The sequence below is a fragment of the Coffea eugenioides genome, chromosome 2, assembly GCF_003713205.1.
Source record: "Coffea eugenioides isolate CCC68of chromosome 2, Ceug_1.0, whole genome shotgun sequence".
In the NCBI taxonomy this organism is placed as follows: domain Eukaryota; kingdom Viridiplantae; phylum Streptophyta; class Magnoliopsida; order Gentianales; family Rubiaceae; genus Coffea; species Coffea eugenioides.
In genome coordinates, this window is record NC_040036.1 from 47,912,593 (window position 1) to 47,926,984 (window position 14,392).

Here is a 14,392-nt window from a genome sequence, read left to right on the forward strand (position 1 = left end):
TAATGTCTATTTCTGCTCGATTGAGAGATTTAATAGCTTTGCAACTAAGAAAGCTTGATTAGTTTCCAAAGGAAAAAAAATCCATAGCTATTCACTGCTACAATCAGCCCTGTGCAGTTTTACGGAATCACCTATAACTCAGCCTAGGAAACTCGAAATCTGGTGCTGTCCATTACATACAAAACTAGATTCATAGGGTATAAAGATCACACTCTGATTCCTCTTGTGCGATACCTAGTTATTTAAATCTAGTGCAAAAACAGCATCTGAACGGACTGACTTAGCTTTCGACTGAAGCATGCTGTAAGTTCAAGGGCAAATTCAGATAGGTTAAGTCTTGAATCACTCAAAGACCTCTTCATGAGATTTCTCTACTCTGAACCTAGTTTCTAAATCTTCAAGAATCATAGTTAACTGAGTTATATATCTCAAGACACAACTGCCCAACTGAAAGTTATAAGTTATATTCAGGCGAATGCTGTAATTTTGTGAACTATTTTGGAGAAATTAAGTGGTGAATTTGGGACAACGTCCTTCATACAACATGATATGTCAAATGGTGTTTCTAGTGGCTATAAGATTATAACTTTTAGAGACGTAGATGTTGAGATAATGTCGTTTTGGTAACTGCCAAACAATCTGAAACTCAGCAGAGGAAGTAGTGATTCTTCTATAACGTTGAGATCCAATTTGAGCACAGAGTCCCTAAGAATCAGACCATGAGTCCTTGTAAAGGTTCTTAACAATTTAAATTGAACTTTTCAATTTTGAATTGTGCATCTCAAGATATTTTGACCACTTCAGACATTACTAAATCTAACAGCAAATGTTTCACGTGATTATGCATCTTTCAACCACATGATTGCTTTAGCTACTTGCATCTTTCTTGTAATTATTGTTATTGATTGTCATTGCATATTCTTGAGAACTTTATTTCTTCGTGTACACGTTTGATAAATTGGCATGCACTTTGTGATTATACAAACTAAGTGCTACGGTAAATATGTTGGAAGCCACTTCTAGAGCTTGTATTAATATGTCATGCACACATGTTTCCTTCAATAAGATTAGGTATTTTAACCTTTATTGGTAGTGAAACTAGTAATGGTATACCGGATATCCATACATAATGGCCAATGATTGGCATTGGAGTGTTGAGGTAACTACAAGTCGTGCGTGCACGCATCTTTGGGGTTATACGGATGGTTAAATATTTGTATTATTTCTAAACTCTAAATTGCAATGCTTGTTGTTTGTAATGATAATGTTAATACCAAAAATTAAAATGTTATTTAACTATGACTATGTTATTGTCTTTTTTTTTCACATCGTGCCTTGAAGAGAAATGGGCATTAAAAAGGCAAAGGGGGATACTTTTCAAAACACTATATTATATTCGCACACACGAAATCTCATCGAATTTTAACTGACACGATTTTATGATAATTTTTCAAATGAGGAAGAGTAGAGTTTGGACAGGAAGCTAGAAGTTACATCTCAATACATATTACCATTTAATGTCTTCTCGTTGAGTAGAGCTTTGACAGGAAGCTAGAAGTTACATCTCAATACATATTACCATTTAATGTCTTCTCGTTGTACTTAATTTTGGAATGTATTAGTTTGAATGAAAACTTTTTATTAACTGACATGTTCGAGATTACGAATTTGTAATATTTTACCTTTTGAGACATCATTATAAACATGTTTATCTTTTCTAAGTATTGTAATTCTATGGATAATGTGACTTGTGTGGGAAAAAAAAATGTTGCACTTACGAGAGGTAGGCCAACGCTAAACTAAACTTCCTACACTTTACGTAAGTCACTAAGTTGGGGCATCGCACATAACAACTTAACAGAATTCCACTTATCTTCCCACATTTAATGAAAAAGTGATATTTTACACTCTTTCTCTATGGAACGTTCCAATTATATGCCAAAATCTCGTTTCCTAACTAAGATAAAATATCAATTAAAATATTAATCTCCAATCTCTTAACTAAGACATAAGTATAATACAAAGGAAAATACAATTAACATAAAATGTCAAAATGTTAATCCGGCGAACACCATTAGGTATGCCATTGTAGCCAACAAAAGTCAGAACTTCTTGTTTTCAGCTATCGATCTCCACACTCCAACTAGGCATGGCCACGGTTCCAGAATCGCCGGTTCTGGTTCTTCAAAGAGGTTGAACCAGAACCGCACCATATGGTGATGGTTCTGGTTCTGGTTCTGGTTCTGGTTCTGGTTCTGGTTCCTTATAGTTCCGATTTCGGTTCCTTATGGTTCTAGTTCTGATTCCGTATGGTTGTACACAATTTTATTTAATTCCTTATCCTTACCAATTTTAATACGAATATAACAATATATTTAAATTTTCAAATAGAATGTAAAAGATTAAATACAAAATAAAGATCATATTTTAATTTTATTATTATTCTACAAAGTACGATGTAATAAATAGATAATACAAATTTTATGAAAAGTACGTTACATTGTCAAGTTAAAAAATACATTACACTATCAAATGGTAATCATTTTAAATGGAAAAGAAAATACATGATTTTTTCATTGAAATTGAGATGAAATATCAAAACAAACATTAATTATTTAATTTTCTTCATTGCTTGCGACGGCACTAGAATTAGTTATATAATTGAATTCTTCTTCTTCATCTTTTTCCATTTCTTGTTGTCTATATTCTGCTCTAGTCCAATCATCCATGCATGCTTGAATTTCTAATGATTCTGGGATTAATCTCGACTGTGTCTCACTACTTTCTTAAACTTTCTTAATTCTGGGCTTAAAATTTAAACTTTCTTAAAACCTATTAAACACAACTAATTTTTTTCGAATTATCTCACTACTTATATTAATTATTTTTTAACGGTTCTGGAACCGGCGATTCTGATTCTGGTTCTATTTTTTAGAGAAACCTGAACTGAAACCTTTATCCAAGGTTCTACCACGGTTCTGGATCCACAGATTTGGTTCCGGTTCTGGTCCGGTTCCAAACAGTCCGGTTCCTAGTTCCAAATTGAAGCATGGCCATGCGGCCCATGCCTAACTCCAACTCCAATACTCCAAGGCAAGCTCTGTTATTTTTTTTAATGCAAAATAGGCAAGTTCTATTATTGTTTTTCTTTAGAAGATTATTATTATGTTGTCAATATTTAATTATTCATTATTTAGAAGATAATTTTAAAAAAAAAAGTAAAATCACTTATCCTTTTCTAAATGGCAATAAATAATGATGTTTGTAATGTTTCGAATTTTGAATTTAAATTCATTATTTTTTTCTTCAGTTTTCATTGTTTGTATTCCTATGATTGTTAAACCCAAACAAAAATCCTGACTCCGTTTATGGCGACAATGGACTTTGGTGAGAATAGTTTGATAATGCACGCAAGTGACAGTGGGTTGATGTTTTAATAGCAATACTCTCTTTCAATAATTTATTAACGCGACCCATCAAAATGGTACATAGGTTCAATTGCACAGGCTACCTGCGGACCAAAATTATCCATAATCTTATTCCCAGTTACAGCATGTAATCTTCAGATTTTCCATTTTAGTTTTCAAAAGTTGAGTTTAATACAGCTGCACCATTTCAGAATTGCATAATAAAAAAGCACAATTGTAACTAGTGCAATCAAAACTCAGAACATTTCAGAGAAATGAAGGTAAATTGATCTCTTAATATTTTTGTTCAGTTGATCCAATGTACAATTTCCAAACAATTCGGCTGTACACCATACATGATGATCCTTTTACAAAAAGCATACTCAGTATACAAACTACATGGTCTATTACAAGTCTCTAGAACTATATACACTGCCCATCCAACTAAGAAGCGAGAATCGCAAACCTAAATATTCTTTTTTTCCTCAAGAACAACCAAAAAAAAAAAGTTAAAAAGGCAGCCTTGCAGTCTTTACCAGTTGTATCACCATAAACATGACATTCCTTGTACAGCATATGCTCAAGGAAATGATTTCAGCAAAAAATTACCAAGGTTCAGAGTTGTTGGAGAGGAAACTTGTGCGTTCTGAGGGTCTTGACCAATCCTCCTCCATCTTAATGAGCTCAAGGCGAATTATTAGTTTCTCTAGAGCTTCTTCCTCCAGATCACGGAAGGGATGGTATGATTTCTCCTGTTTGGAAGATTTCTGAAATAGGTAATAGATTAGTTGACAGATTCTCCTTTCATTTTGGCCATAGGGAGGTGGGGTTTAGAAAGTTGCCATTAATCATGCAGCTGACTAATAACGAGAACTGTACCTGTATATCCTGAAACAACTTGAGATACTGGAGTGCCATCTCATAAAACCCACAGTGGTAGAGGAGAACTCCATAGTCTCTGAGCTCTATTGGGTCAGTTTCAAGAAGGATAAGACGTTCACATGCTGAATACAAAGGAATAGTACTTAGAAGTAAGCCAAAACGTTTTAATTGGCAATTCTGATTCCAGAGAAACTTCAAATTTGAAGCTTAAGAAATGCTTCTAAGCAGTCAAGGACTTGATCATACAAAGAAAGGAGAGATTTACATAAGAAAAGGCTACCATCCTCATATATGAAATAAATTCTTATAGAACTTTCTCATTTTCCATGTTAGGCATAACGATAATATTCATATGTATGAGGGAAGGTAGAGGAAAAGAAATCAGGAATTACGGAGTTTTACTTATTTATCTTTTTTTTTTTAAGTTTTATCTGTCATCAAAACTGGTAATCCAGAATCTTATTTGTCTCATCATCAAATGTGCTAATCTGGTTGTCCATTATTCTAGCTTGTTCTTGAAATTGAAGAGCGTTTCTATTCACATTTGTGAAGTTCTGTTGACCACTTTATTCTCATTTGTTTACCTTCATCTTTCCACTGCAAGATATTCCCTCACTTCTTAGTTGATTTTCTACTCTATCCACAAGAATGCATGTGTTTCAAAAGATGCAGGAACTAGTTAAGTTTATTTAACTTCGTCGGGGCAAGTAACAGCTTAGGCCTTTTTTTTCTAACAAAGAAAAAAATATTTTAAAAATATAAAACGCCCCCAGAATGCTGATAAAAATAACGTGGAAACTTCTCTCCATATTGATAACCTATACATTCTGTACCTCGAACAATTGATTAAAGGATAAGATAAATAAATGATAAAATCTAAAGATCATAGATTCCTTTTGATGGAAATATACAGTAGTAATCTTCTATCAAAACAAGGTAGTGAAAACAGTAGGAAACAGGTTCTGGGATCTGAACCCCTTATGGGAGCATCACTATGAGCAGTGTTCAATTAAAAAACATACCTGCTCAATTATCATAGAGCTCTAAACCTTCTAACTGAGAACTCTCAGATTCCCACTCAAGTTCTTTAGAGGTCCCTAAAGAACTTGTTTTAACAACCATTGTGCTTTTAACTCCATTAACTTTGTAGTATTTGATATGTCACCTATCCTCTTGACCTAAGAACCAAGACCAGTTTAGAAAGCACTTTAAGATGAAAGCCAAAGAAGCCTCATACCAGCAAGTGCACGTCGCATATCCCCAAACCGAACACTAGTCCAAACACCTCGCAGTAGCCTATGCTGAGCAGCCTTTGCTGATGCAATCTTTAATGCACTGAATCAAACAAAACTAAAGCTTGAGGATGAGAAGGAAAATGGAATTTTGCAGGATTTCAGTCAAAGGATGCAAAATACCAAACCCTTCAACGCAAGGAAGTCTAAATTACATTGGATGGCAATGAAGTAGCAGAGGAAAAAATCGAACCTTTCTTCAACACTGTTGGACGTATCGCAATTAGCAGCTTGAGCTGCCCTAAAGAAAAGGCTCTTAGCAGGATCATGTTGAAAAGGCCAAAATGCATTTTTTAAGTCTTTCAAAATCTGCAAGCGAAACAGAACTAAACAACTGAATGCTCAATGTCCATATACATACTACAAGATTATATACAGTTTAAAATTGTAGCAGGGAACAGATTTTTTCCTCTCCTTTCAGATGAGTTACATTTGGACACATATAGATGAAATATTGCTTTATCAGAAGCAAAAGGCCACAAGTTTGTATACATGAGAATGTGAAATTAATGCGCGAATGCCCTTGAGGCCCCCCACATGAGAAGCGACAATAGAGATGCAAAGTAGTATTTCTTTGTCAGAAAGACCACATTTGCTTTTCCATGAAAATCTGAAGTTTATGTCAGAACTAGTAGGCAACTACGAGCAAGCCAAACCGCCTCCCGGGGGAGAAATGACAACAAAGGTTCAGATGCATATAAAACAGAAATTTTGTTGCATCATAAATGTGTTCAATTTGCAGATATCTCAACCAGAATCAGACTTCCTTAATTATGTCTTTATTCATAATTGTTTCCTGGCAGACTTTGATGATGCAGCTGATCAATGAATTTGAAACTTGTTATAAAACTTTACCCAAAAGCAAAAACAGTGGATTAAGGGTGAAAATCCACACAAATTACTTTCTTCCAGAGGTAGACCAATAAAAAATTAACCTGTTCTTTAGACTTTATGAAGTCTGAGAGATGGCACTCTAACCAGTGATAGATGCTAATGATTGCAAAAGCATATAATAGAGAATAAAAATGCTTGTGGTCCTTGGCATATACTAAGAGTGGACAGGACATTTGTCAGTAGTTCCTAGATATTTTGCTTCCATTAGAATCAGCGGAGGGTTAGATGAAGATCCTAGAGTAGGGGCAAATCTTGAATAATTCTTTTCAGCATACAATGGTAACAAGGGACAGAAAAGCCAGAAGTAATTTTAAGACAAATGCATAATCACTCAGACTTTGATGCTTCCAGATGACTGCATGATGCAGGAGCATATTAGATATTAGATTTTGTTAGTTATGCTTTGTGCCAACTGTTGAAGTAGTTTTAGAAATTGTTTAGTGTAGCTGATGCACAACTACTAGGCATGTGCCTCATTTGCCATAATTATCCATGACTGTTTAGGTCTCTCGCACAAACACTTGACGAAAAGTGGAGGAAAGTGGGGGAGCTAAATTGGCCAATAAAACTAAACTCCTGTCACTTTAGGGCAATAATATGTTTGGGGACGTAATAAGCATCCAGTCAGGGTACTGCAACCAGTAGTTTATACCACTAAATTACCTAAAGTTTTATCAGCTATCTTATCTTTTTTTTCTTTTTAATATGACAGTAGGGTCAGTTGGTAAGGAGATCAAGGCTTATCGGTCTCAGTTCAAATCAAATGACCCTGCTTGGGTCACTCTTTAACTTTACATACTTCCTATTCAAAGTGACTTGTACCTGTACTTACTAGGCTGTGGGAGTTTCTATTTCTTCTATCATCATGGTTTTGTTGTCATTCTGTGGCCTCTGCTTGCTGTAGATCTTTTACTAACATGCTGATTATAGGCCTTACTCATTTACAGCATCAAAGCAGAGGCTTTTTATTGATTATTGTAGTAGAAGTAGGAATCAATTCCAGGTTGGGTGACACTGTTTATTGATTGTCCCATGAGCTCTTGGGCTAGGATACGTATTTCTTTTAGCTTGAGACAATTGGTTATCTTAGAAGGGTTAGCTACGTCCCCTTGGGAACAATGAAGCAACTAACACCCTATCTCATACTCTGTATAATGAGATAGACATATTGCGAGATAATCTGCAACCTTAACGGCCCCCATACAGCCAGAAGCTAATTTCTTTCAAACATTTTGTTTTGTTTACTTCATCAATCCTAGTACTTCGTGCTGCTAGCTAAGATTCCCTTTTTATTTTCTGCACCGCTGTAGGAAGTCATGGTCTGGAACAAAATTTATATATTAAAGATACTTATTATCCCTTCTAAATATCACGTTTAAAGGTTCACTGTTTTTTATCCTTTCAGGCCATCACACAAGCATTTATCCATTCAAGTGCATTTTGCAATTATTCAGTTCTAACAGCATTTATACTTTTATACATCCTTTGATTTCCCTTCTACACATGAATTAAGAGCTTCAAACTCTTTGCTCCTTCATGTGCTTATGGGAGAAACTAGAGTTTCAGAAAAAATTTAACCACATCACCACAGTTTCAGAATAACAAAATTTTACATAATGCATAAGATGTATTTAAGGATGAGATAAAAATACAGCATGTTACTTAAGCAAATTAAAACAGGAGATGCAGGGGACTAGATTTGTCAGGGGAAGATGAATAAATTAAAATTACATCATTGGAAATTTCATTCTTTTAAAACTTTGACTCCTGTATGCCAGAACTTTGAAGAATAACAATGGTAGAGAAAGGCATAACTTCATATCACATGAATTCAAAAGGATTCATGAACTCGGGATATAAAAATTCAAAAATTGAATTGTACAGCTGAGACTCTTCTAGTTGAGTCAACTTCTGTACAACATTTTTTAAACAGTTAGATAGAAAGAGGTTACGAACTAATAAAATAAATTTAAGCCAAACATCTTTTGTGCGCATTTTGAGGTCCTGGAAAGTTTCGTTAGATGAAATTAAAAAGCGAACACATTTAAATGCCAGTATCTCAAATCATGTCACCATCCAGCCTAAAGAAAAGCATTGAAGCATCCAGTTTGATACAAACAGAGTTTTACGAAGCGTGAGAGACATATTATAACAAGTGAAGCAACCAAGCAGCATACTTAGCAAAACAGTATGAAGATGGCACTAGACCAACTCATTTGAAGGAAGCCCCTGTTCAAGACAAATTTAAGTGGGCAGCAGAAGATGAGTTACCTCCACCAATAAAGATTGGGATGTCATAATATGTAATTGATCACCCTCCCTGCTTTTCTGTTTGTGATAGCCTCTTGGAGAACTATGAGAATCGTGAGGGAAGAAAACCTCTACATCAAAATTCACCATACCCCACAAGCGAAGCATTTTTAGGACCTCTGAATATATAAGTGACAGCATAGAAGCCGAACCTGAACGATGAGTCAAAACCTGACCCAAACAATAATGATTAAGCAAAGCAACTTATGACATTCTTTAGCTTCGATCTAATTACTAAAGAAGGGAAAGACACATACTGAGTGCAGATACAGAGAACGCTGCTCCACTTGACTATGTTTAGATCTCTGAAAACCCTGAAAAAGAGATGAAGACTCTAAAATTAGCTGCAACTCTAGCTGGCTAAAAGGAAGCACCAAGAAGATAGCTATGTAATCAACAAACGCAATCTCAAATATTATACTTGCTTTGTAGAAAAGCAGAATGGAACTCAGTCATTCACTATCATTGTCTCCTAAATGCTCCAATTTCGACAGTAATGGAAATAATTTCAAAACCCAGCCAAAAGAGAAGAAAACGGACTGATTATATTCATCCTACAAACTTGAGAAATATAATGGGAATGTGCTCAACAGGTGAAAACTTGGAGAGGACTGACTTTTTTTTTTGTGATTATCAGGAAAGAGAGTGGAAAATCAAACAGCACAAGTTGGGCACAGGAGGTTTCTCCCTAGCATAACAACCACAATAAAGGGACATAATAATAGTTCCATAAGGTTCAGTAAAATGAAAACCAATAAGTGCATTTTTTTTCACAAGTTAAATGCAAATTATCATAAAATGATTATAAGACTGACAAAACATATAGTTGCAACACATAAAGAAAATGGAACATCATCTGGAGGACTAATTTTGAATTATGTAGCCTCTAAACCAGATTAGACCAAGGTGGTGTTTTCACCTTCAGCTCACAAAAAGTTTGACTGTAAACATACCAAACCAGCTGTACAAATTTAATATCTTGGTAGTCACTCTGCTACTGCAAATAAATCATGTACGATGTATATTGACAAACCGGTCAACAATTCTACAGGCACATAAAACATAGGCACACACACTCCTATGCATCTAAACAAACACAAATGGCAGACACGTACACAACCACATATAAATGTATTCACATTTACACAAACACATCAGTATGCATATCAGAATGTAGAGGATATATTTCGACAAACTACAAAATCCAACTCAAATGTAATGCAGAGGTAAAGATGTAACATGTAGGAATATTGAGTTTTTCTTTGGTATTATTTGGTTATTTCTATGAAATGGTTAGGCAAATGATTTTACAGATCATAGCTAAGGGCATTATTGCATCGGCATGCCTTACTACAATGCCCAATTTGGGCACTTTGCTTTTGTTTCATGAAGGCTTTTATGGAATTATAACTCCAATTTGAAGTTAATTCTTGTAAGGTTCACCCCGTAACCCCATATTGTAATTCTGATAAACTTCAGAATTAAAAATAGAACAGAATGTTGCAAATAGCCTAAATGCCAAGCAATTCAGAGATATGAATTATCCTAAAAGAAATTCTCCCCATATTTATAGTTCTCCCAAATTGGACAAATCTCCTGCAATAGATAAACTGTTCAGACCAATTACGAAAGGCATCATGTCATTCAAGTAGAATATCCAATTCCATTACAGAAGAATAGTTCTCTTTTAGTAGGATTCACCAAACAATGCAATAAGACGATTTTCGATGAATAGAGATATGAATAAGTTTGATATAGCAAGTTAAATAGGCAAACAAAAAGGCCCAAAAGAGTTATTTTGCATCTGGAATCCTATTTTGGGGTAAATACTAAAGGCAAGGTGGAAAAGGCAGATGGCATCAATGAAAGGCCTATTCTAGCAATTTCATTGACCTATATTCTGCATAAGACAAAATTCTGTGTTCTTGCCCCCAAGAATCTTCCAAGACTATTTATACTCCCAATAGGAGATTGGAAGATGTAAATATGAGCACATTTCTCTAATGTGACTAGATTAAATCCATACTGCACTGCCTTGTCATTGCAGTTTATGAACCAGAATGACACACAATCAACCTAGCTAAAGAAAACAGATAATATACCAAATAAACTTACTTTATCTACGTACAAGTATCTATCCAAACACTCAAGAAATTTCTCAGGCGGGTATCTGAAGGAAGAGCCATAGTGCGAGCAGTAGCCCATAGAAAGGTCATCCAATCTGTCAATAAAATCATCGACCGGAAGTGGAACAGAAGAATGTGATATGAGGGAGTCATCCTCCGCTGCCACATGAAGAGCTGTCTTCCCCAAATCAACCACTCTATTTATACTAATGCTAGTTTCTCTTTCCACGTCAGTTAATTTTTGAATCTGCTGGCAGAAACCATTCCTTGCTGCCTGTTGGCAGTTTATAATGCATCAGGTCAACAGAAGTCTAGAGCAACTATGAATTGAAAATAGAAAATACAAATATAAAAATCACATGGCATGTTAATGGGTCGGATCCAACACAAACACAACATATTTGGGTAGTGTTTGGGTTTAATTTCTCAAACCTAGATCCTACCCAAACCCAGATCTTATAAGAGAGTTAAGGGTCAGGGTAGGACCTGGTTTGGATCTCGGTTTTGGGTATGAATTAAAGAAAACCAGACCCTACCCAAACCCATGTATAAATAATATATATACGCACACATACATACATACATATACATATACATACACACACACACACACACATAAGTAAATTTATAAAATAATCTAATATTTTATGGCCATTAGACCAAATACAATAAGACTTCATAACTATTAGGTTAAAGAATACGCTCTTTGAGTTCATAATATTGCATTCAACTTCTTGAATGTTAATTTTATTATTTGAAAACAAAAATTGGATGGTATTTATTACTTTTTAACTCTATATATTTTCAAAATATTTTTACTCTAGTTCTTCACTGTATTTTTAGAAAAATACCCATCAATACCCATTGGAAACCTAAACCCATGAGGGTCCATGTTTGGATTTACTTTTTCATATCCATAAGGATCTAGGTTTGGATCTAGGTGTAGGTCTAGGTCTAACTAAATTTAATGGATCTAGATCTGAATCAGAGGGATCCAATCCAAACCCTACCCATTAACATAGCTAATCAAATCAAACATGTACTACAATAAAATGGACATAAAGCAGACAAAAAAGAAATTGAGAAAAAATGCCCAAGGTAAAGGGGATGAAAACTGAAACAAGAAACATAAACAACTTCCTAACATCAAAAGTCAACTTTAGGGTTTATTATCTCTATAATTTTGATGCATACTGCTTAATTCTTCCTACATTATTCTCGCACTTCTAGGCAACACGAAATTGATAACTTTGAAGTGGTTTAGACTTTGATTGTCCCTTTCTTTTATTTCTTTTAGAAGAATGATGTCTAAATTGCTAATAGCATAAGTTAACAAGTTTGACTTAGCATAATGCAGTTTGCTTTAAGTTGAGTGCACAATGAAGGGAGAAGAAACAATCACATAATCCTTCTTCCTATGTCTTAATTGAACTTAGACAAGACATGTATTTCATACTTATTTTACATAACTACAAATTTGGCATGCTAATAATCTGTTTGTGACATCCTCTTCGCACTTTTGAACCCAAAGACGAGAAAACAAGCCTCTTCACAGCAACAATGAGATTCATAGGATGTAAGAGTTGCTCAGCATGTCATTCTTATTGCTCTTAACTTCAAAAACTTTTAAACAACTTTAGCATTCAACTCGTATTGTCATAAAATTATGATAATACAATTGTCAACCCACAATTAGAAATGTAAAAGCCATAATTATCTACTTGTACTACAGACTTGGACACAAACTTCCCAAGTTCTGCCAAAGATGAAGTGAAGGAAAATGACATATGACTACTAAGCAACATCCAAGACAATTTCCGTCATGTGATGTCTCATACTACACCCTTCATTCTCCTCTTGGTTCCACAGCCAAAGTTTACAATGACTAATGTTATAGAATGTGATTCTCTTATACAGGATTTAATTTTCAAGAACCCGTTTCACAAGGATTATCTTCTAGAACACAGTATTAGCAAGCTTTGAATGTATTCAATAGATTAGGTATAACGCAAGGAAAGCCACATACTATTACAAAATATTTTACATATCTCATTGGGCAGTCAAACCCACCACATAGGAGTGTCAATCAACTCTCAAACTGTGAGCTCATAAGCCGTTGGTACCACTCTCTCATATACGTCATTTTACGATCTCTTTGTGACGGCTGGGTCTTGACTTAGCTGCCGAACTGACCTAATGAAATTATAGACGTGGCCAGAGGGGGTCAATCTTATATTAATCAGGGAGCGCTGTCCAACAAAAAAATCATTAGTTTTGAATCCTTGTATTCTGTCCGAGTAAGCAACTCAAAATTCCTATAGTTGAATTTCATCTCTGAGAGAGTAAACTGGCGAAAGGGCTAAGGCAATGTTTGGTTCTCTACCAGAATTGCACTTGTTACCTATTGAAATGTAGCCTTATATGAATATGATACAATTCCAATTCCAATCTAATCAAATCCTGGCAGAGAAGCAAAGAAATCCATTGTAATTTTCAAAACCTCACGAGGTAATAATAAGAATTTGAATGTAATTTTAATACAAAAAAAAAACAGATGATAATTTGTTCAATCTTCGAAATTCCAAAAGAGCTTTATCAATTGTAATAATTCCAAACCGGCTGGTCGATTAAAACAAACCAAGAACTACTACGGTATTTAAAAAAAAAAAGGCACCAAATTACAACATCAAAATTGATAAATAGATGAATAAAAAGTTCGGTTATGAAAAAGCCATTGAAAACAGGAAATACATACTCGGGCATGCGTGGTGTCCAGGCCAGAAGATTGAAGGGCGTCATGAAGAACAAATTTGAGATCATTCGCTGGTAACGAAAATTTACAATATGCCGGGCGTCTTCTGGCGCTGCTACTGCATTGAGATTTATTTGGCGATTTTGAAGACTCTGCAGAATATGGCGTTGATGACAAAAGATTGAAAGTCCCAGCGATCCACGGAGAACTACCCATTCCAGCACCACTCATCTCTCTCCCCCTTGTTTAGCCTGCTGGGAATGATAACCCCTTTTATTTCGGGATAATATCAGAAACCTTGAGGTTTCTTCTAATATTACTTGGCACCCTTGAGGTTTTGAAAATATCATTTACCTCCCCTAATAATTGTAAATAGACTATATTAACCGTAACTTGATATATAATTGACATATCAAATAAATGGAAGTCAAAGAATTAAAAAAAATAAATAAAAGTCCTTTTCTTCTCTTTATCCTTTCTCCAACATTCTCCCTTACTCATTTTTTGGATCACTATGCGATTTTTTATTTGTAAATTATAGTAAATTGAATTTTATTTATCTTTTATTTTTTGTGATTGTGATATATGAGGTATGATTTCGTTATCTATTTTGACTTGATTTTTATAATGATTAGTACAATTTAAAAGTTTAAGCATGGATTGAAAAGAAATTGGAAAAAAACTATAAAATTCATAAGAAATCAATTTTAAGCATATAAAGTTAAATTG

The 14,392-nt window shown here is 34.6% G+C and overlaps 1 protein-coding gene across 2 annotated transcripts; it reads right to left on the reverse strand.

The window, feature by feature from the left end:
- Positions 1-3,672: 3,672 nt before the first annotated feature.
- Positions 3,673-13,899, reverse strand: LOC113763181. 2 transcript variants are annotated; one of them, XM_027306921.1, is made up of 8 exons: positions 13,667-13,899; positions 10,901-11,185; positions 9,043-9,099; positions 8,747-8,956; positions 5,775-5,890; positions 5,527-5,624; positions 4,287-4,411; positions 3,673-4,174 (listed from the first exon to the last, which is right to left on the reverse strand). In XM_027306921.1, exons 1-8 carry the CDS (start codon positions 13,892-13,894, stop codon positions 4,013-4,015), a joined length of 1,281 nt encoding a protein of 426 aa, XP_027162722.1. In that variant the 5' UTR covers positions 13,895-13,899; the 3' UTR covers positions 3,673-4,012. The 2 variants fall into 2 exon arrangements, with proteins under 2 accessions (XP_027162722.1, XP_027162723.1); XM_027306922.1 differs by lacking the exon at positions 10,901-11,185.
- Positions 13,900-14,392: the final 493 nt, after the last annotated feature.

Excerpts from the sequence above, each read along its gene's own strand:
- LOC113763181 (XM_027306921.1), bottom strand. The coding sequence starts at position 13,894 with ATGAGTGGTGCTGGAATGGGTAGTTCTCCGTGGATCGCTGGGACTTTC. Across the intron at positions 11,186-13,666 it reads TGGACACCACGCATGCCCGA|GCAGCAAGGAATGGTTTCTG; the intron begins GTATGTATTTCC and ends AACTGCCAACAG. Across the intron at positions 4,412-5,526 it reads TATGCGACGTGCACTTGCTG|CATGTGAACGTCTTATCCTT; the intron begins GTATGAGGCTTC and ends CTTTGTATTCAG.